Source organism: Raphanus sativus, chromosome 7, assembly GCF_000801105.2.
Source record: "Raphanus sativus cultivar WK10039 chromosome 7, ASM80110v3, whole genome shotgun sequence".
Lineage (NCBI taxonomy): Eukaryota > Viridiplantae > Streptophyta > Magnoliopsida > Brassicales > Brassicaceae > Raphanus > Raphanus sativus.
The window spans coordinates 13,896,718-13,919,145 of NC_079517.1; the positions used below are offsets into that span (position 1 = coordinate 13,896,718).

Here is a 22,428-nt window from a genome sequence, read left to right on the forward strand (position 1 = left end):
AATAAGAAACATGAGATTCGGTCAACATATAAGAATCATTGACTGTCGAAAACTAAATACACACAAAATATGATCTTTCCATATGAACTTGTATTACATTGGTTGTTCTATTCCGGTCTGGTTCCCCAGACCATCTTAAGCCTGAATAATAAAACGGCCGTTTGAGAAAAAAAAAATACACACAAAATATTATTTACTAGTCTCTATCACAAAAAGATTTTTTTTTCAAAACAAGATTTGTTTCTAAAAAATACATTACTTTTTATCAAATAATAATGATAAACTGTAAATTTCAAAAAAAAAATTTGTTTATTGTTTACTAAATTTTTATTGATTAAAAATTATGGGAAATAATTAATTTAAAACAATATATTTATAATCAAAATTATAGATTTTTTTTTAATATGTGTGAAATTTCTACAACATGCAATACTTTGAAAAGGAAGGAGTAGTATATATAAAGTGTGTTTGAGATTCATTTTCAGACAGGACATAAAAGCCAAATACTGCAATAATAATATCTATCAAAGTGAAATGGATTCTACCAAACATTTCTTCCTTCTTTTTGTTTGCCTTAGTGTACTTCTAACCGCAGGTTCAAATTCTCTAGCTCGCCTTTTTCTTCTGCTAATACTTTAATTCTATATTCAAAATTCATGTAACAAGAGTATTTGGTTAATATTCTATAAACATTGGCAGAATTTTATGATCGGAAGAAGTTGATATTTCATCTAAGACTTTCTCTTTCTTATGGACATCCTTTATCTCTGTTTTACCCTTTTCGGCCCCGGTTCTCACACCAGAAGTTGTGAGAGGGTCGGTTTTTCTTTTTATATTTTATTTATTTTTTTGTTTAGTCATCCATAAACTTAAAAGACAATCATTTCTCCCTTTTGGAGGTGTTGATATTCTAGATCTAAGATAGCGGTCGGTTATACAATGGTTGTCGGCGGTGCGGGGCTCTGGCTTCACGACTTAGATCTGTGGAGGCAGATCTGAATTGTGACCCTCAAGTCTTTCTCGTCTTCTTTCTGTAGATCCACAGTGGATCGAGCAGTGTTGTCGTAGAGAAGAGGCGACATAAGTTTCTCGGTGATAAGGCACGGCGTAAGGGTTGGGTTTGACTATATATGGGAAGCACCGATTTTCTTTTTTCATCGTGCATCTCACTTTTGAGAATGGCGGCAGAGCTAGGATTTTTAGTTGCAGTGGAGGCAATTTGGTTAGTAGGGTGCGGTCTAGATCTATTTTGCTCTTTGCAACTTTGCACTTCTTCTCTTTCTTTTCCTATTTTTCGTCTAACATGTTGCTTAGATCCGTTTATCTCTTCGTTTGGTTGTGGCGGAGGACCAACTCTGCTCTTCTATTCCGGTACTCTAGTCTCTGGTGAAAATAACACCTTTGTTCGGTTTTCCTCTTGAGATTTCCGGTGGACGTGACTTATTTTTGATGCGGGTGACTTCTCTTCGGTGCGGCTCCAATGGACTTGTTGGTGGCGGTTTTCTAATTTGCCTTTCTGTTTTCTTAGGTTAGGTTAAAGACTATTTCTGGTCTGGATGGACCGGATTAGAATGTGGTTTGATTGTTTTTCGGTTTAATTTATTTTCTTTATGTTTGTCAGGTGTTTTTTTATTTTGAAAAGAAAACAAACTTTTTAAACATGAAAGGTTTTTTTTCTAAAAAAAAAAAGAAAAAGGAAAAAAAGAAACATTCTACCCAACATTACAAATATACATGCGTTAATGTTTTTTTGTTCTCGAGTTAAATATTTTTCTAACATCCTTGATATATTTTTGGGACAGGGTTAGGAGACCAAGTACAATTTGACTGCAGTCCAGATTTCACTGACAAAGACTGCGATAAATACTGTAAGAAAAGTGGTCATCCGGGAGGCTATTGTGGACCAGACCGCGCTATACCAGCTTTACTAATGTGTTACTGCAAAGGCTAATAAAAATGTGTTTCGAATATATCTGATTATCGGAGTTAAAACATAAAATAAATAAGAAAGACGTATAAGTAGATTGTTCGTCTATTTAATAATGATTTATAATTTCATCTCGCAATCTTTTTGTCACTTTTAAGCTAAACATATACTTCAAAAAGATCAACTTTGTTTATTTTAAAAATAATCTGGAGTAAACAGCGGACTGAGTATCAACCAACTAATTTCCTAGAGTCTATATATTGATGTATTGAATATGAAATTTGAAGTGATTTAATTTTTAATGGGTTTTTAGATGATTGCATAAGAATTAGAGGGTTTGGTGTGATTTTTGTTAAAACACTCTGAAATTTTATCTAAAACAGTGAGATTTGTATGTTTATTTTTATAACTAAAGAACTCCCCACAAACACTCTAGAAACACTTAAAGCACTCTAAAATCACTAACTTAATTTTTGTTCAATAACAGTGGATTTCAGAGTGTTTTATAAAATGTCAAGTTCAATAACACTGGATTTTAAAATGTTTTTAAAAATTCATGTTTGAATAACAGTAGATTTGTCATTTTAATATAAATCACTTCAAACTCTTAGTTGAATACACCTCTCTTAGTGTTTACCACCGTTTTGAGTCCGTCTTACCACCCAACTATGTGTGGGATTAATATCAAACTTGTTTTGCCACCACCTATTATATTCTTCAAAGGATGATGAGAAAATTAGCTGCAGTAAAGAAAAAAATAGAGATATGGAGAGAATTGTTATACACAGTTCCAACATTTCCACCGTTAAATAATCTAATACACGACAGTAGTATGAGTCGTACCATCACAATATAACATTGTTACGATATTATCAAAGCAAACTCTGGCTATGTCCTCTGTAAAACCAACACATGCCACTACAAGAAGACAAATTGAAGCATATTCAGAGAAAAACTGGCTCAAGGGTAATAAGCATTCCACAGGACCTGGTTTAGTAACTCGAATATTTTTTAACTTTCAACTATCTCACTAGAATTAATCTGTTAGGACGGTCAGGTAAAAAGATAAGACACGAAATCAACTAAGCATAAAAAGAACGGCTATAAATCTTTCTGTCACTGGGGATAAGAGTGTAATTTTGTTAGTTACTAATTCGATTAGGTGACTTTCTCATTAAACACTACCTAATGTTCTATTCTTCACCTAATAACACTTACACTCTCACTACACCTAATGGTCAGTATCTAACACTTATTACACACCATCAACTAATGTTCTTCATCATCTAACACTAACCATCTCACACTATCTAACACTTACACTATATATATTATCTTAATCAAACACATTTCTCATTAATCATATCAAACATCAAAAGTAGGGCAATGATCAAAATAGTGATTATCCTAGTTTTTTTTCTTGCTTATGGCAATATACTTCTTTCAGAGGGGAAGCTAAGGCCGGGGTTCTACAAAGAAGAGTGTGCATCGGCAGAGGAGATCGTCCGCGGTGTTGTTGAAGGGAGCGTGGCGAGGAACCCAAGAAACGCGGCGGTATTACTCCGGCTGCAGTTCCACGACTGCTTCGTTGGGGTAAGCTTAGTTAATACTAGAAACATGTTTCTTTTTTTTTTCATGAGAGATTTAACATCTCTTTTTGGCTTCTCACTTTGAAGGGATGTGACGCCTCAATATTGATAAAACGAGATGGTGAGGAGGATGAGGGTTCCGCAGTGGGAAACGCAGGAGTGGGAGGATTTGAAATCATCGATGAAGCCAAATCTGCCACTGAGAAGGTGTGTCCAGAGTTGTGTCTTGCGCTGACATCGTTGCTCTGCTGCTAGAGACGCTGTCGTTACGGTAAATACTTTACTTGCGACCAAAGAAAGAGAGAATTCTTTCAAATGCTATATATATTTTACCAAGAAAATGATATATATATATGTATATATATATAAATATATATATTTGATAGTAAGTTCTTTCTGCTCTGATTATATCTTTGCGGGCATTCAGCGAAACTGAAAGTGATTTGATGATCATGTATGTCTCTGTTTTTCTTTCTTTGGGATGAAACTTATCATATTATATATGGATGAACAGGCAAGAGGACCTTATTATGAGGTCCCAACAGGTCGGAGAGATGGCCTGACAGCTGAGAAGTCAAAGGCAGCTAACTTGCCAGATCCTCAAGAGTCCATCGAGACGTTAAAGTCGAAGTTCAGAGAGAAGGGCCTTTCAGAGAAAGACCTTGTCGTTCTCAGTGCTGGTAAGCTATACTATTATTCTAATTGATCTATCTCCACAATTCATTTTTAAACTATATATTTCTGTTTTATAGGTGCACACACAATAGGCACAGTCGCCTGTTTCTTTGTCACACAGCGACTGGACTCTGAAGATCCCACCTTAGACCCAGCCTTCTTCAAAATGCTGAGGTCGACATGCCCCCAAGGTGGGGATGTCAATGTGAGACTTCCCCTGGACTTGGGAAGCTCATTGACATTTGATTGGCATATCTTCCACAACATCAAAAAGGGAAGAGGAGTCATCCAGTCTGACGCTGCGCTGTATCAAGATAGGGACACAAAGAAGATCATCGATTCCTTCTTGACTTTCAAGGATCATTTTTTTCCGGAGTTCACTAAATCGATGGTGAAGATGGGATCGATAGGAGTGAAGGTTGGTGTCGAGGGAGAAATCCGACACCAATGTAACACCACAAACTAAAATTTCTATTTAAATAAAATCCGTTCTCTATGTAATTTGTATGTTTGATCTAAATTTATAATCAATAAAATGATATGTTATGGTTCAATCCTTTTTTCCTTAAACATCTTTCTGTCTAATGCTAATAAAGACATGTACTACAATATAGGATATTAAAATGTCATAAAAAGATCTAAATTCAATGAGATATGATGCAAGGAAGTTAGTAACGTGGTGTTAAGAAAATACTGAAATTTTGAGAAGTGTCAACATAAACGAACATCCCACATCGTATTGAATTTTATTATTCTTCCAAAGAACCAACATTGGTTTATATATAGTTCAGTTTATTCGGTAAATATGGTATAAAACCAAAAATATGATGTATAAATTTTGGTTGATTCGGTTTAATTCAGTTTATTTGATTTATTCGGTCAAAATGTCTGAAACTGGTCGGTTTTTTGCTTGTCGGATAAACCGGAAAATCGAAAATTTTGTAATTTCGGTTCCTAAACCGAATGCTCAGGTCTACTCGACGAGAGTGCCAATCGGGGCCCTAACCCGTCGAGACTCACAACATCAAACCTCGATCCTGGTTCTTCTCCAAAAGGCAAGCGCGTCTTCTCCGATCTATCTGGGGGTCTCTCTTACCTCTTTGACCCGACCCAATCAATCACTCCATGGGGGAACACAAGGCGACCACCACCACCGACGGCGGCGAATCGTCGAGGACCTCGCCAAAGTTATTAGCTGCCGCTGATCGGAAATTACTCAAGGTTGAACTCCGGCGAGGCGAGACGACGTACGTCTCGTGGAAGAAGCTCATGAAGGAGGCTACCAAGAGCTATGCTTCTTCGGTGCCCGACACGGTTCCTCTTGCTAACCCTAATCTCGAGTCTCACCTCAATGCACCCGTGAGTTCTCAATTCTGGTCCTGTTCCTGTTGCCTTGTCCTTCTCCTGGGTGCTCAATTCTGGTTTTTTTTGGGAACTTTCTGGTTTTAAGACAGAACCCTACTCAATGATTTATAACTGTTTGTCGGATTTTAACTCTTTTTTTTTCCTTGTCGGATGAACTGATTGGTCGGAAAGATTTCTGTAAAGTCTTGGTGAAGTGAATTGTGCTGTCATTGCTCATTGGCATTGGGTTTGAGTCTCTAGGGATTCAATAAGCAAATTGTTGAATCTAAGAAAAACCTACAACTTGACAGTGATTTGTTGTCTAGGGAGATGTTCTTTAAAGCTGTTTTTCTTTCTTTCTAATGCATATGATTTGGATCATATCTGTTTCTTATGCTTTATTGATATATATATATCCAATGCAGGGACCACCAGCAGAAGGTGAAATGGTCGACCAACCTCATTCTAATCGTTTCAACGCCGTTATTGAGAAGATCGAAAGGCTCTACATGGTATCTTTCCCTATTTCTCTCTCACCATTTTTGTTTATTGTTTAGCAGTACTTAGTTAGATGAATATTTTGATTTTCTAGGGGAGAGATAGTAGTGATGGGGAAGAACTAGATGGTGCTCCGGACGACGACGAGTATGATACTGAAGACTCATTCATTGATGACGTTGAATTGGTTTGCATAGATATCCTTCTTATGTTTCTTTTTCTTATGTGATCAAAGTGTATCATTCTTCTTCTTTTTTTTTGGGCATTGTAGGATGAGTATTTTGAAGTTGATGATGCCAAAATCAAACATGATGGATTTTTCGTCAACAAAGGAAAGTTAGAACAGATGTAAGTTTCTTGTCCTCTTAATTAATTAGTTTGACAAATACCATTTCATATCAGTGTGGGCTCTGATTATAGATAGGATTCATGCTTTCCCAGTTTCTCTATACATATGCTATCATCTTCCATTTACCAGTTTCTCTAAAATTGTGAAACTTTTTGCAACAACAGTGAACCGTCAACAACAACTACAACAACTTCAAACCAGAAACCAAAGAAAAGGCAAAGGAAAGAGTCAGCAAAACCTTGCGGCGATGTTGTTGATGTATCCAGAAAACAAGGCAAGATAGCTAAGACGGATGTGGGAAAGGTAGTAAGTAGTACCATTGCTGCTTACAAATAACTTCTTTTTTTTTTGAATCCAGTCAAGAAGATTGATAACACGAATGTGAAATCCCAGGATCAATCAGCTGCTTCTGGGCCCTCTCTGAAGAAAAAGTCCACCGATTCAAAGACAGTGCAGGATTCGGTTTCTCTTTTGAAACAGCAAAGTGGCAATGACTCATTCTCGTTGGAAAATGTGAAGCATGGTGATAAAGGGAATCAGCTGAGAAACGCTCTAGGTCCAAGTCCGAAGTCGTCGAAGGCAGCTGAATCTTCTTCTGGCGGTCTTCATCTGAAGTACAGCAACAAAGTTGCTCATCAGCAATCTAATTCACCACTGCCAGGGAAATCTCGGCCAGATGTTTTGGCTAAATCAACACTAGTCCGCCAGAAGGAAAACACTGACAATGCAATAGTAAGCAGACAATCTACTCAAACAACAGTAAGTACTTTCCAGCTATCTTACCTGTTTAAGACTTCTTAGTTTAGCTGGTCTGGAAAATGAAGGAAGCATGTACTCTAGGTTGATCTTCCCCTCTGCTAATACTCGCTTCCTTGCATATACAGAGAAAAAGCGGTTCTAACGCCAGGCCTAAAACCTCAACACTTGAGAAAGCCTTCAGGGAATTGGAGAAGGTGGTCGCTGAATGTGAGTTTTAACTTTTCAAGCACTTACTTGACTACTTGCATGACAATTTAAATACCGTTTTAGCAAACTATAATGTACAATTTTACTGCAGCAAGGCCTCCTGCTGCCACTGAGAATCAAGATGCTGATACCTCTTCATCTCAAGCAGTGAAGAGGAGATTGCCAGGAGACGTAAAATCGAAGCTTGCTAAAGTTGCTAGGATTGCGGTAATCAAACTCTTATGTATGTTTCTTTTTTTTAATTCTCTTAAAAATCTTCCAGATGTATTGAGATTTTATTTTATTTATTGAAGCAGGCGAGCCAAGGGAATGTATCAGGAGAGTTAATCAATCGTCTCATGAGCATTGTTGGTCATCTAATACAAGTTAGATCCCTGAAGGTAATCAATCACCTCTATCTCTTGTTTACCGGAGACTTGTTATCTGAATGGAGTTGTGATTCTTACTGAGGCATAAGATTATTGTTACAGAGGAACTTGAAAATCATGATTGATTCTGGAGACTCTGCAAATCGAGAAAAAGATAACAAATTTCAACGTATCAAGAATGAAGTTATTGAGATGTTGAAAGCACAGGTTACATTGATGGAAGCCCAGGTTCTCTCTCTTCTCCTCTACTAGTTTCACTGGTTTGATTTTCAATTTGGTTTTCTTATCCGGTGCTTTTACATAGTTTCTTTTGTTCTTTGTCCCTGTTGTTGGATTTAGACATCCATTGTCCATGAATGCTTCTCTCTGATAATGGCTAAGCACTATATTTCCTCTGTTTTTTGGGTTTCTGTTATAGGTTCTATCTATTCTTTGTAGTGTTCATCCTCTTTTTTGAAGCACAAATGGTATCATGAATATTCTTTGCACTGAATTCACAGGCAACCAATCAAGAAGCTGGAACATCAGACGATTTTCAGGATGCTGGTCCACCTGCGAAGAAGAAGTTCGTCATGGATGCAGCGATGGAGGAGAAATTATGTGATCTATATGACATCTTCGTTGATGTAATTAAGATTTTCCATTTTTGGCAACCTTACATGACACTGTTCAATTTGTTAGATCCAGACTTGAGAAGTATTAACACAGTTTCTGCTCTGTTTTTTTTTTTTGGCAATAATAGGGATTGGATGAAGATTCAGGTCCACATATCAGAAAGCTTTATGCAAATGTAAGTTACTTATCTTTTTGGCACTCTGGGTCTATTTGCTCTCTAAGTTCATTCGAAGTCACTAGACTAGACTCTAGTATTGGTTATCAGATCTTCCTAACTGAGTTTCTTTTGTGATTTATTCATGCTCCAGTTAGCTGAACTCTGGCCAAACAGGTTAATGGACAATCATGGGATCAAGCGTGCCATTTGCCGAGCAAAGGAGAGACGGAGAGCATTGTTTGAAAATCATGGCAAGGAGATGGTATTTAACGGATCTCTTGAACATTTTTAAGACTGTTTCCATGATCTTGCAAACCTTTCTGGAGTGTGATCATTTATCAGCTCTTTTCTTATTGCAAGGGTCAAGGGAAGATAACGAAGAGGAAACAGACACTACCAAAACCAGAGGGTACTACTTATCCTGAGAAGGCTTCGAGTGCTGGAGATAAAACAACAGGTGTTGTTGTACCAAGCGCAACCACCACGTCCTTAGTCACCACTCAACCTACAGTGGACAAGTCAAAGCAGCAACATGAGAAACTAAAGGGATCCTCGAGCTCTTCAGCAGAAGCAAAGGCAGCCAGAAGAAAGACAGAAAAGAGTGTTGAAGAATCTCATCAGCTGTCCAGAGAGAAAGATATTGTTCTGGCTCTTAAGCAGCAGACACAGGCTCCCCCGGACCTGAACCTGCCAAGTTAAAGCACTCCGGCTTAGTTTCTGTAGTCGAAGCCTGGCTCTAGCCTTGCCTTTGTTTGTAACTTTAACGTATCTTCTAATTTTGCGTCTAGTCATAATTTTTCTAGTGTATTTTCTTTGAAGAAAGAGAGGAAGTCCTCTCCCCTGTGTACAAATTATAAAGATTTATTTTTAAGAAGAAGCTCAGTTTTCTTTGCTACTGAGCAAGTATGGTTAGAAATGGATGTTTATGAAATAATAAAATTCTTATGACTACCTTAGGGCATGGACTATTATATCTTAAGCTGGAGATCTGACCTTAATCCAAACGAAAAGAGTTGAAATTTAATTTACACCGTTATAAAGCGATATTTGAACAGGATTCATGAGCTATGTACTTTTGGATTTAGGTTTAACCTGAACCGAAAAATCTGAATTAGGATCTACAAATATCCTAAATTATATATATTTCAATTTTTATGTATGTTTATCTTAAAATCATTCAAGATTATAATGCTTACTTCATAGGAACGTAAAAAATATGATTTTGTGGCTCCACATGATATGGAATGCAATTAAATATGGTCTTTTATAATGCAACTAAAAGTTTCTTGATTAAATGGTACACCAATAGCTTTAAATTTTTCTATATGCTCTCCGATCGAAGAGATTCCAGTTCATCCTTCTTTGCAATCTTAGTTAGCAAGTCCATTAATGCTTCCATCATCTTCTTCTGAGATGTCATAGCGTCCAAGATCTCCTTCTGAGAATTAATAAGCTGTCAAAGAAAACATGTTACATTACTTACTAATATTGTGTATGCAAAAAGACTTATTATAAATAAAATCAACAACTCGTACCTGTTTCAGAATTGGAAGAACTGATGGTTCACTGTAAGCTTGCTCCTTGTGTTCATTATTAACTTCATTTTCATCTTGAATTGGAAGTTCAACTTCAAGTGATTCAGCTTCCTCCTTCTGCTCAGGAAGTTGATTTTCTCCAGCTTGCTCCTGCTCAATATTAATCTGAAAACATTTCACATAACTTACTAATATTGTGTATATAGAAAAAACTTATTATAAAGCGAATAAACAAGTCTTACCTGTTTCAGAATTGGAAGAACTGATGATTCACTGTAAACTTGCTCGTTGTGCTCAGTATTAACTTCATCTCTATCTTGAATTGGATCTTCAACTTCAAGTGATTCAGCTTTCTCATTCTGCTCAGTAACTTGATCTTCTCCAGCTTGCTCCTGCTTCTCAGGAACTCGAACTTCTCCAGCTTGCTCCTTCTCCTCAGGAACTCGAACTTCTCCAGCTTGCTCCTTCTCCTCAGGAACTTGATCTTCTCTAGCTTGCTGCTCCTTCTCCTCAGGAACTTGGTCTTCCCTAGCTTGCTCATGAACTTGGTTTTCTCCGGCTTGCTCCTGCTCAATATTATTCTGAAATTGTGTATAGGTTTTGGAAGTTTAATTATTTATGCAATAAATACAATTGTTTTATGTTTTTTGTACTAGCCTTGTGGTCAACGTTGAGCTGCTGCTTCTGGCTCTGGAGTTTCTCTGCTCTTCTTTGTGCAGCACGCACCAATGAAAGTTGCTTGTAAGCTTTACATCCCTTTTTACCAGTAAAATAGAAGTCATACATCTTCTGGGTTGTTCTGAGTGGCTGACCAAATCTCGCGGACAAAGTCTCATGCATCTCATCGAATGAGTAACAAGCTTCAACACATTTTGACGTGGCACGAACAATAGGTTTCATGTCATCACCTTTCTTATTGTACATCTCTTCAAGTGAAACCAGAGTCTTCTGAATGAAGACTTGAACTTCAGAGTTTAGTGAAGCCTGAAATAAAGCACATTTGTAATATCAGTGTTCTGACAAAACACAAAAAAATAGAAGAAGCAAAAACACGTTTTTTGAAACTAACCATTATATCGTCAACAGCTTCACAGATTTTGTCATAGTAAGTCTCTTGTAAACCTTTGATTCCAGTGAGGAGCTTCTTGTTGTTTGTGATGTTGTTTTCGATGAGAAGATTATTCCAGATGTCACCATTTCCCAGAGTTTTCACAGTATTAGGGTCTAGATCGTATTTGGTTACTTGAACCACACGTAATTGAAGAAACCACGTCAAATATTTGCAAAAATTGAAGCAAGAAATTAAAGCTCATCATACATTATAATTACAGAACACAAAGAAATCAAACTGCAATAAATAAATCTAGCAAGAAAAAGAAAAAACAAAATCAAGCAACAGAGAAGTCTAAGTCAGCTCCTAGAGACAAAAGCTGAAAGGAATACTTACATGTTTTAATTGGTATGTAATCTTCCTCATAAACAATAGGCTGCTTATGTTTCTGCTTAGGCTTCTGCTTCGGACCCATGGCAGAGAAAGATGTTCTTGAGCGACTAGAGGGAGAGAAGAACAAGATTGAAATTTTAGGGTTACCGGGGGAATCATGAATCTATAATATATAAATGTGTGGGCTTCGTATTATAGATTGTGTTGGGCCTCCATATTAAACACTGACCCATCAGCAGGCACAGTCAAGTTAAGTCTATGATTTTGGTGCAGGTTGAAGAATTGAAGGATGAAGACGAACCAGTGGAGCGAGGCGGTGATGGCAGAGGAGGAGGGGATTCGGTTTCTAATGGTGGATGCTTGGACACAGATGTCTACTCGGCGGTGGAAGGATGCATCATGTTGGGTAGCTTGACAGAAGATGGTTTATCCTATAAGGAAAAGTTCATAGCCCAGATCCCACGGTTCAAAGCATTGCCAATCTTTTGCAGGTTAGATTGTAGATAGTTAAAAATACTGTGTATGAATCTTGATTGGTCAATATTTAAAAAAAAAACAAGAACTTTGTTGTTGGTTTGATGTATGTTAGGAGGTGGGATGTACTGAGTTTCAGAGCGTTGCATTTTTGCTTGATGGGTTTGCGACAACACCTACCACCATGAAGAAACTGAATCTCATTTGGGTCTCTTCGAAAATGCACATTTGAGATCTACAGATATCCAGTTTGGTATTGTTTTTTTTTTTTTTTTTTGTGTATGTTTTGGTTACAGGGGTGATGTTGGTCTTAATATTACGTCATTATATTGACATATTTTATTTAAATGATGTGTACAGTTATGGATATGGATGCAACAAGCAATGCAACCAGAACTGAGCTATGATGGCTTCTTCCGCAAGAAAATTGTAAAACTCTCTTTCTGTATTTCATTTGGTTGGATTTTAAAATAAGCATATTAATTTTCTAAACAGAAACAATATTGGGATTGTAGAAGCTTCCATGGAGGATTACACCATCGATAAAGAAATGTTGGAAAGAAATTAAGGCGAAACGAAAGGATTGTAGAAGCTTCCATGGAGGCGCTGAAGTCCATGTCTCTAGCCCAGCTCTCGCCGCCGTAGAAAGACTGGAAATGGTCGACCAACAACTAAAGAGACAGCCGTGGCTTCTGCGGCAGCTGTCGTTGCGTCGCAGTGTGCTCAGATGGCAGAGACAATGGGAGAAAATAGAGACCAGCTCAGCACAATGATTTTTTTTTTTTTTTTTTTGGTATCTCTGGTGTCTGGACAGCCACTTTCCCAAATATCCCCCGAAGGGGTCCAGCGCCCCAGCAGTAAGGATGTTAAATCGCTGTGGCCGGGTTTCGAAGCTGGGTGGCGGGCACCTCAGCTGAGGTTCCATTACCACCAGGCTACGAAGCCCGGTTTCAGCACAATGATTTGTTCCGCTATGACTGGGACAAGTGCCAGTGTGATACTCACTCTCACTGCCTCAGCTATAACTTGTAAGAAAGATTTATGTTTCTTTCTTTGTTTCTTGGTGCTTTGTTTCTATAAATAAAGCTTTGAGAGGTGGTGCGATGCTGAAAGCAAGAAGAAGTTAAGATCAATAGATTGAACGGCTCAGCGCCTGTAATACCTATTGAAGACTCCTCTGATTTGCTTCCTGAATTTGACAAGAAGACATCCCTCCTTGCTCAAGGAACAGATCTCTTCGTTGAGACACCAGATGGTATATAAATCCTCTGTTTTCCTTCTTTAAACTCCTCCATTTTTTACTTTTCTCACAAACTTGTCATCCTTACTTGGCTTCCGTGTCATTTGAAATAATTATTAATTTTATATGTTTTACCTACTTTGAACTTTGGTTTTGTCTTTAATTATCTGCAAACTATCTTCCATGGCTTTTTCTTCATACAGGAGAGAACATATTCAGATGGTTACCACCGCCAACGTTAAACAATGCAACAACCTCAAACATGAAAAGAATCTCATGTCAGATTCAGAGAGGACTCCTCAATGGTGAACTGTTGCTCGCGACTTTAATAGTTTTACTATATCAGTCTTTACTCTTTAGTTTGACTCAAAATATTTAGGCCAAAGATTAATGGACCGCATCATCAAACTGAATTCATAAGGTTTGTCCTCCTGAATCTTTATTGAGTTAATAGAGTCTAAAACTCAGACATTGTTTTAATATTGCCGGCTAATATATTGATCAACTTTGACGATGCTATTTACCTTTTATAGTTAACTAGAGCTTGACCCGCACACCCGTGCGGGTTTTAATTTTGATTTTTTAAAAATTAATATTTATTTTTCATAATTAATATCATATATTTTAGATATGTCATTATATAACTGAATGTATATTGGGTATTTGAATATTTTAGGTTCTTATACATCATAATCGAATTCGAACCAAAACGGATAATATAATTACTTTTGGTCATTTAATAATTTTTAGGTTATTTTAGTTTAAATAAAAAATATCTGAATTGAATTGGGTAATATAATTATTTTTGGTAAAAATATTTGAAATTTTACATATATTAGTTATTTGGATATTTTTAGGTTCCAATACATCAGAATTGAATTCACTTGGACCAGAAAGATCCAATTCAAAAGTCACCAACTAATTTATAATACTCGAACGAAGCCTAATTTCAAAACTCAAAAATATAATACCTGAAAAAACGATTCATACTTGAACAGGTATTCGAAATGTTTTGAAAACCGGACCGGACACCGACTCGGTGAAGCTACTGGTTGACTGGTTAGACCGGTTCAACCGGTCGAACCGGTTTTTTTATTAATATAAAGATGTATATAGTTATATATTTATACTATATAAACTTTACTTCTACATATATTACTTTCTCTATTTTTTTATTAACTCAAAATAAACAACAAACATAAATCTGATTACTATGTAAACTAAAAATTAAAAAAAAAAACAAATGATTTACAGCTAAAAAAATCATATTTATTTATTTTTACAACTAATATTTCAAATTTTAAGAATATGGTAAATTAAAAATAGTATATGAGAGTCAAAAATATATTTTCACATTTTTTCTTAGAAAAATAAAAAATCAATTAAATAGTGATAGTTGAACACTAAGTATAAAATATTAAATTTTAGCTAGTAATAATTAAAAACACTTAACTATATGTTAATTTTTAAGAACCGGGTTTTAAAATTAAACCGGGTCACCGGTTTTACCGGGTTTCAGCCGGTTTTACTGGTTTTTATCAAATCTGGGTTTTAAACCGAACCGGACTCAGCTTCTTCAGCGAGTCACGGTCGGACCGGTTCGACCGGTCGGTCCGATCCGGTTTTCAAAACACTGCCGAAAGACCATATTGCTAACTGTATATTATTATATTTACGTGAATAATTAAAAAGAGTAAAACTACTATTTTAGTGGTATTGACGCGTTTTAGTTTAAACATCATGTGTTTTTTTCACAAATTTATAAATAAATATCGATTTTATATAAATGTTAGTATATATTTTATAATTTAAATTTATTAAATATTTTTATTATGAAAATTTTAAATACAATATTTTTTATAATTTATATTGACTAAATTTATTTTAGTTTTGAATCGTCGTCAACCGTTTCATTAATATTTTTAAAATATGATATACCCAACCGCACAAATATACTTTATATATTTTTTCATGGACCAAAATTTAAATGCATCATAAAAATGTTATATATACTATTTAAAATTCAGTGCTATATACCTAATTTATATTCTTCAGCATTTAACATATTCGATTTTCATTGGAATATTATTTATATGAAAAATAAATAAAATAATACATTTACAAATTTATTTTCGAGTAGCATTAACTTTGTTTCTAGCTTAGCCGAAGAAACATCAAATTGAAGAGGTTAGGATCTCGATTCTCGATTTTCATCATGCGAAACATTTTCTTTGGATTGTCATATTATTTGTGAATGGTTGTTTGTTAATGATTGTGTTAACGAAAATTTATATTTAATTGATTGCCTAGAATATCAAAATATTGTAAATTTATTAGTTACCTAGATTATAGGAAGTAGTAGTTTTAATTTTAATTAAATAAGGAAAATACAATAAATACTTAATATTAAATTTATTAATCAACTCAGTGGCAGGGGCGGACCTACACTGTAGCTAGTGGGGTCACTTGACACCACAAAAATCTGATATAATGTTGTTTTGTTAATGGAAATTGTCAAAAATCCTTGTAGGAAAGTTGGTAAAGTATGGTGTTTGACACCGCAAAGACCAGGGTTCGAAACCCCCTAGTGCAACTTTAATGTTTTTGGAACCCACACATATTTATTCCTGGGACCGCCCCTGCTCAGTGGCATAGAACTGTAAATATTGTGCTCCTTAAACTTAATTTGTACTTCAGTTTTAATAGATTAGATAATTATATGCTAGCACAGAAATTTGTCTAATGGTCCACAACCACAGTGTCATGACAACTTAAGGATATGAATTTGCATCTCGGCTATTTCACCACCTCCAAATCTCTGCATTGGCAAATAACTGTGCGTACAAACACAAGTTTAAAAAATACAATTGACAACGTTAACACCAAACAATATTGAGTAACAACTGCATATTAATATAATGGGCCAAGGAGAATTTTTCTTTAAAAAAATTTAAACTATACTAAAAGGAAGATATGGTGAGATTCTAGCCTATCCACGAAAATTTAGCCAATCATAAATCTCTTTTTTAACACGTCATAACTGTCGGTCCAAAGAAAAGAAAAACTGGATCTTTGTTTGGACTGTCCAGAGATAAACCACAGATTTAAAGATGGACAGTCCAAACCCAATAATGTTTCGCCTAACAATTTCGTGTGACGCATGGAGCTCATCTTTCCGATCCCGACTTTTTTGTGAGTAAATTTCAGACAAATCTATGGATATTAATTTGTTTTCTTTTTTTTTTGCAAAAGATCATTCTCAAAGTCTTATTAAGTTTAATGATTTGTCCCTGCGATTCTTATTTTCAGATTAATGTAAGTTGGGTAGCTTTCTCGGATTTCTCGACTATCTGCCTAACGCAAAGCTTGGATATGTATTGCAGATTCCTTAAACCTGATGCTATCAAAAAACTTATAATTTTTTTTCTTAGTGTTTGTCTAATGATTGTGAAACAATTAGAAGCTCTTTACCCGTACTCTCCAGATGTTTGTTTAAACTAGGTCTATTTATATTATTGTGTCTTCGTAAGCTTTTAAGCTCCAAACTTTTTTGATTGATATTGTTTTTGTTGATCTTTTTAGTTGGTGTATAAGATGATGATGAGAATTTTATTCTTGAGCTTGAGGTTAGAGTGAAACATGGCTGCATTGACCTTGGTTTTTAAGATCAACCAGGACAGATATCAGTAAAAGAGACATCACACAAGAGGGTCATGAATCTGAAGTTGGCACTATAATATAGTATGCGACAAAGTGTGACAGCGCCACCTTGATCATGAGTCCCAAGGCCACTATTAAGTCACTCGAAGGACAGATGTGTTATGTTACCGTCAGTGCCGGACCGGACTTTCCAGACGCCTAAAGCAGATAAAAGTTTTGATGCCTTTAAATATAACTAAATTTTACTATATTTCAAACATATAGTTAAAATAGTACCAAATGTTACTACAATTTAAGTTATCTTAAAGAAATAAAATACAAATACGTCAAAACATTATTTTCAAATCATTGTTTTCTTTCCTATTTTCGGATCCATTTGGTTGATTTCTAGTTTTACTTTTAATAACATTTTCTACAAATCCAAAAAAATATATGTATTTTATGGATAAAGCAAACATGTTATAAAATCACCTCTAATATTAACTTCACAAAAAATATTCTGTTCATAAAATATTAAAATCCTATAACAATTTAAAATGTTTTTGAATTTAAAAGTTTTAGAAGAAAATTATTAAAAATTACAAAACAAAAAAAAGGAAAAATAGATGTATATGAGAAATAGAGTTATTCTGATGAGATGAATCACAATGAAATAGTGGAATACGAGCAACTAATAATTAACGTTAATAGTACATTCACACATCTATTTTGGCAAATATGAACCTAGAACAAAGAAAAGATGGCCAAAAATAGTTAGGTTTTATTCAGTCCAAATGCTAAATAAAAGAAAGTAGGGTTGTTGGAACATGTAACAAAATCCTTGGTATCTTTGAATGTATTAATTGTTAGTTGTTATTATTTTTAGAAAAGGGAAAAATGTGATGATTATCTCAAAAAAAAAGAATGATATAGGGTGGGTTCGAGCCTGTGAAGAGGAGGAGAAGGAGAAGACTATAACCACTAGACTGAAGAGGAATTTTTGTAATAATTGGCGCCCCTTAAAATATGTTTAATTTGTGGCGCGTAAAGCCCTTGTTTCATGGGTTTTAGCCCAGGGCCGGCCCTGGTTACTACATAGAGCTCCAAATATGCCAAGATTGCTGCCGACAAAGGGCCAAACAGTCTCTACTGCCTTGGTGTTCGTCTCACCAACTACATTCAAAGGTAACGTTGCATTTTTAATCTATACTATTAAAGCAGAATCCCTATTAGGATTCTGCCATTAGTTTTCAATCATATTTACAACTTTGTGCCATTTCTATATTTATCTAACAACATTAATTATTTTGACCAAAAAACTATATTTTTTTGCTGCTAAATCAATAAATACGAATTATATATAATAATTCCTAAATATTTGCCAAAGAAAGATTTTGTTACCATAGTGAATCACAACAAATCTTATACTAGATCAGTTATTATTTAAATAGGTGGAGTATTTTTATTCAAAATAAATTATATGATAGAGATTATATACACTTTTTTTTTTGCAACTGTGACATTATATATAGTTTATTCATACATCCATGTCATAACATATTTTTTTTCTATCCCAAAACATTTATTAATTCCTTTAAAAAAAGTTTATGTCAGTGCCAAAAATATAACTAATGGGATCATTCATTATTTTAATTTATGTAATACACATATATCTATACTATTAAAACATAATTCCTCATAAAATTATGTTCTTAATTATTTGAGTTATTTATAATTACATGCTACTCACTAATGTAAGTTTCTTTTATTTTTTAAAAATGCGTGAAATAGTTTTAAGCAACAATCTATAACCAATTCTGCACATATTTCAAAATATGATTACAATATTTTTTGTATTACAAAAAATAGATCTGAAAATATTCAAACAGATAAATAAAATAACTTATTTGCCAAATAACCAGAAAAAGTAATTAGATTTTTGGTTAGAGGTTGGACAAAGATATGAAGGGAAATGAGGAGAGAGAATGTGTTTTTAGATAGTGAAATTGAGATTTTTGTATATATAGGAGTTGACCAAAAAAAAAGTATGTATATAGGAGCAAATTTTCTTAAGTAAATCTATAATTCAGGTTCAATAAAGCTATCTAGAAGACATCAGGAGTCTAAAAAGGAGTTTTCATAGCTCAGAGATTATTCATATACCAAGGACGCAAAACATTATGGCGGATCGCTTAGCACGTGGTGTGAGGCAACAATCGTCGTTTATTGTCCATATGGATACCGAGCAGCCAGTTTGGATTACAGAGTCTATATGAGTCTGTAATGTTGTCTACAAAAAAAAAAAATATCTATTTCATATTAAACGTTTTAGTATATGGGCTTTGTTTTCGATTTAAATTTTTCAAAAAAATAATTATTATTTTCAAAAAGTTAACATTTTTAGTTTTTGATCATCCTAAAACATATAAAACAACTATTAAATATTTTTTAGAAATAACTATTGAATAATGTTTCAAATGCATTATATTAAATTTAATCATAAATTTTATATCATAAAATTAAATATTTAAAAATAAATAATCCCGCGTTTTTAAAATGCGGGTCAAAATCTAGTCAGCTTTTAATAGACAAAAAAATTTGAAACTATTCATTGTTTGGGTTACTCTTTTTTTTTCTTTTGCCTCAATTGTCCCTATTCTATAGCTGGTTTGTATGGGTTTATTTGGTTCCATATGAATTTTCGGTTATGTATTGTGATGGAATGGTTGTGGCATTACTCATTGCATATATTAAGTACTAGGATTTGGCCCGTCCTACAGGCGGGTTATTAACAAAAATTATTACACATATATATATTTCATCAACTTTAATGAGTATTTTAAAATGTTTAGTTTAATTTTATATTAAAATGATATTACTATTCACCATACATGTTTTATTATTATTTTTATAGATCATATTTACTTACAACTGAAAAGATGTTAACAAATACATAATAGTTTCATATGTTTTTAGTGATTACTTTACTTTTAATTATGATAGTTATACGTTTTTAATACATTTGATGATTTATTTTTCAATGTGCAAGTAGAATAAATACCAGCTATAGAGATTCAAATACTTCAAATTACAATTATAATACAGAATCCCAATTAAATATGTAACAAAATACTTAAAATTACAATTATATATTTGAATATATTTTTTGGGATAATTCTGTTATTTTGGTTGAATTGCTGCTTGGTATATATTCAGTTTATTTTATCTACCCTATTTTTTTTTGGTTGAAAACTTGAAATGTTAGTAAGAGCTGTGATTTTTTACTTGTATCAATGGGTTTTTTCCGCTATGTGCGAATATTAGTTTTTTGTGAAAAAATTTGTGAACATTATTTATAGGACACTAATGTTTATATTGTGAATCAGTTGTATAGTTACTTATTGTAGATAAGTTCTTGTTATTTTTTCTTTGTCAGTAGCTTATATATATATGGTAGTCTTGAAGAAGAGAGACTATGTTACGAACAATGTGGATTTACCTTTATAGTTGAGCTATTTTGGTAAATAAGTCTTGCTTTGCTTTTGTATACTACATTTGCTACATTTGTTTTTGTTGTTAGTTTATTTTTATTTTCTTTAAATGCTGGTGGTGAAAGATTTGACTTATTTGATTTAAGTTGTAAGTAGTCCATGGTTAAGTAAAAATATGTGTATCTTTATGTTGTTATATCTTATTTTACCTTTTCCTTTTCAAACCAACTTTTAATCCGCTTGATTATATATTAATTCGTTAGTGTGGTTGTACACCATTTCTTGTCAATCTTGTGAGTCTGATGATCCCCAAAAAAGAAAATTTGTATACATTCACTTTTTTGTCAGACCTAATTAAATAAGACATGAGAAAAAAAGTAAAATCGTAAATAGATTATCATACTTTATGTCTTTGTGCATTTTCATTATGTATCTTTAGTTTTAGGGATTTTTGTGAATTTTATTATTATATTTTTATTTAAATTAAATTTTTACAAAAATTTAGGTATTGTAAATTTTGTTTTGACTTAAAATGTACCACTGATTAACAATATATATGGACTATTATATATGGACTATTAAATACTATTTAATATATTTTGGTCAATAATAAGAAAGTAAAAAATATAAAATTTTGTAATTATTAAAATGTGCTGACGCTCTTTATATTCGGGTTGTTGACGTAAGCAAGGGAAAATAATGTTTAACTAAATTATAAAATGTTATTTATTCTTGGAAAACAATAACAAAATTAAAAGTCTTGTTTATGGTTAATGAATGTATTATTTTTGGCGATCAAGCGTGATTTTAATATGGATAACAGGTTTGACAATTAGCATTCGACCATGTTTAACTCTTATTATTAAAAGAAGCCCAATCGCAAATTAAAAGAAGTCTGACGTGGAAAAAAATCCCAATCCCATTGGTCGATTTTATCATCTGACGTGGAGGCTTTCCCTAGACTTGTTATTCCACTTTTACTACTTGTTGATTTTTAAATAATTTATATTGAGTATTTTTGATTTTTTTGTGGGTAATTTTCAGATATCAATTGTAACCTGATCTGAACCAAATTCGGAAGAAACTAAACCAAATCCAATCAAAGAATTAGTAAAATTCGGATGAAACTTATGAATATAATATCAAAAATTCAAAATTCAAAATCAACCGAACTGAATCCTAATGGGACATCGAACATCCATGCTGCATCAAAAAGTCATGAATAATATGTAGACAGAGTTGCATAGTTTATGAAATGATGCAGAGATTCTTATGACTCTGTTGTTTATCTGATGATTTCACTTAGGTCTTGGCATTTTAATATGGATCCGAAAACTTAAACCGGAATCGATCTGAAAATATCCGATTTAAAATCGAACCAAAAATTTATAAATATCCTTTAGGTCTAAATTTATTTTATCCGAAAAAACCGACCTGAATAAATCCAGACTCGAATAGAACCAACCTAAATAGACCCGATCCGATAAGAACCAATTTTTGCCCGACTTAAAAACATGTATATCCAAAACTATGATTTTTGTGTTCTATTTTATATATATTATTTTATGATTTAGTTAAAATATCTTTTATTAACAATATTTGTTATTGTTTTGTAACATTTTTGAGTAATATGAAGCTTTAAAAATGTAAAGTTTAGAAATTTAAAAATTTTTTATTTTAATTATTTATAGTTAGTTTATGTTATTTTGTAAAATTTAGATGTATAAGATAAATATTGACTAAATTTGAATGAATTGACTATATCATATCCTTTTCAGATCTTGGATACCTGAATCCGATTCAGACCGATATAGATCTGACCCGGCCTGGATCCGAGAGGAACCAACACAAAGTTAAACCAAAAATTTACAAATACTTATTGGATCTAAATGTTTAAGTCAGGAGGACATGAATCCGAAAGGAATAAGTCTAAATCTAACCCAAAAACCCGAACGTCCTAGCCTGATTTCACTACAAGTCTAACTAACAAAGGAGACAAGGAAAAGCGCACATACATTTATATTCAAAAACTGGATCACAAGTAACAACAAAGATTCAAAATTACAATAAAAAGAAAAAGAGAAGAAAAAATGAAAACCAGAAAAGCAGATGCCAAA

At 33.7% G+C, this 22,428-nt stretch overlaps 4 protein-coding genes and 1 pseudogene across 7 annotated transcripts; 4 read left to right on the top strand and 1 right to left on the bottom strand.

The window, feature by feature from the left end:
* Nucleotides 1–499: 499 nt before the first annotated feature.
* LOC108815458 (putative defensin-like protein 280) lies at nt 500–2,079 on the top strand. Its single transcript, XM_018588057.2, has 2 exons — nt 500–595; nt 1,803–2,079. Exons 1-2 carry the CDS (start codon nt 535–537, stop codon nt 1,949–1,951), a joined length of 210 nt encoding a protein of 69 aa, XP_018443559.1. The 5' UTR covers nt 500–534; the 3' UTR covers nt 1,952–2,079.
* A 1,220-nt stretch (nt 2,080–3,299) lies between these two features.
* On the top strand, nt 3,300–4,745 carry LOC108816617 (peroxidase 13-like). The gene is given in 6 exon segments (XM_018589180.2): nt 3,300–3,520; nt 3,604–3,730; nt 3,733–3,759; nt 3,762–3,787; nt 4,031–4,196; nt 4,269–4,745. Coding segments are annotated over 6 exon segments (942 nt in total). The 5' UTR covers nt 3,300–3,313; the 3' UTR covers nt 4,658–4,745.
* A 429-nt stretch (nt 4,746–5,174) lies between these two features.
* LOC108818433 (ubinuclein-2) lies at nt 5,175–9,383 on the top strand. 4 transcript variants are annotated; one of them, XM_018591403.2, is made up of 14 exons: nt 5,175–5,550; nt 5,961–6,047; nt 6,128–6,220; nt 6,305–6,381; nt 6,547–6,685; nt 6,776–7,141; nt 7,267–7,348; nt 7,440–7,555; nt 7,642–7,728; nt 7,819–7,944; nt 8,217–8,342; nt 8,459–8,506; nt 8,640–8,750; nt 8,831–9,383. In XM_018591403.2, the coding sequence occupies exons 1-14, from the start codon at nt 5,317–5,319 to the stop codon at nt 9,185–9,187; spliced, it is 2,049 nt and encodes a 682-aa protein (XP_018446905.1). In that variant the 5' UTR covers nt 5,175–5,316; the 3' UTR covers nt 9,188–9,383. The 4 variants fall into 4 exon arrangements, with proteins under 4 accessions (XP_018446905.1, XP_018446906.1, XP_018446907.1 ...); XM_018591404.2 differs by having other exon boundaries at nt 7,645–7,728; XM_018591405.2 differs by having other exon boundaries at nt 5,176–5,550; nt 8,849–9,383.
* A 369-nt stretch (nt 9,384–9,752) lies between these two features.
* On the bottom strand, nt 9,753–11,604 carry LOC130497557 (uncharacterized). Its single transcript, XM_056990457.1, has 6 exons — nt 11,471–11,604; nt 11,093–11,265; nt 10,681–11,007; nt 10,266–10,604; nt 10,024–10,188; nt 9,753–9,941 (listed from the first exon to the last, which is right to left on the bottom strand). The coding sequence occupies exons 1-6, from the start codon at nt 11,547–11,549 to the stop codon at nt 9,810–9,812; spliced, it is 1,215 nt and encodes a 404-aa protein (XP_056846437.1). The 5' UTR covers nt 11,550–11,604; the 3' UTR covers nt 9,753–9,809.
* Nucleotides 11,605–11,725: 121 nt separating this feature from the next.
* Nucleotides 11,726–13,204, top strand: LOC130498032 (uncharacterized; annotated as a pseudogene).
* Nucleotides 13,205–22,428: the final 9,224 nt, after the last annotated feature.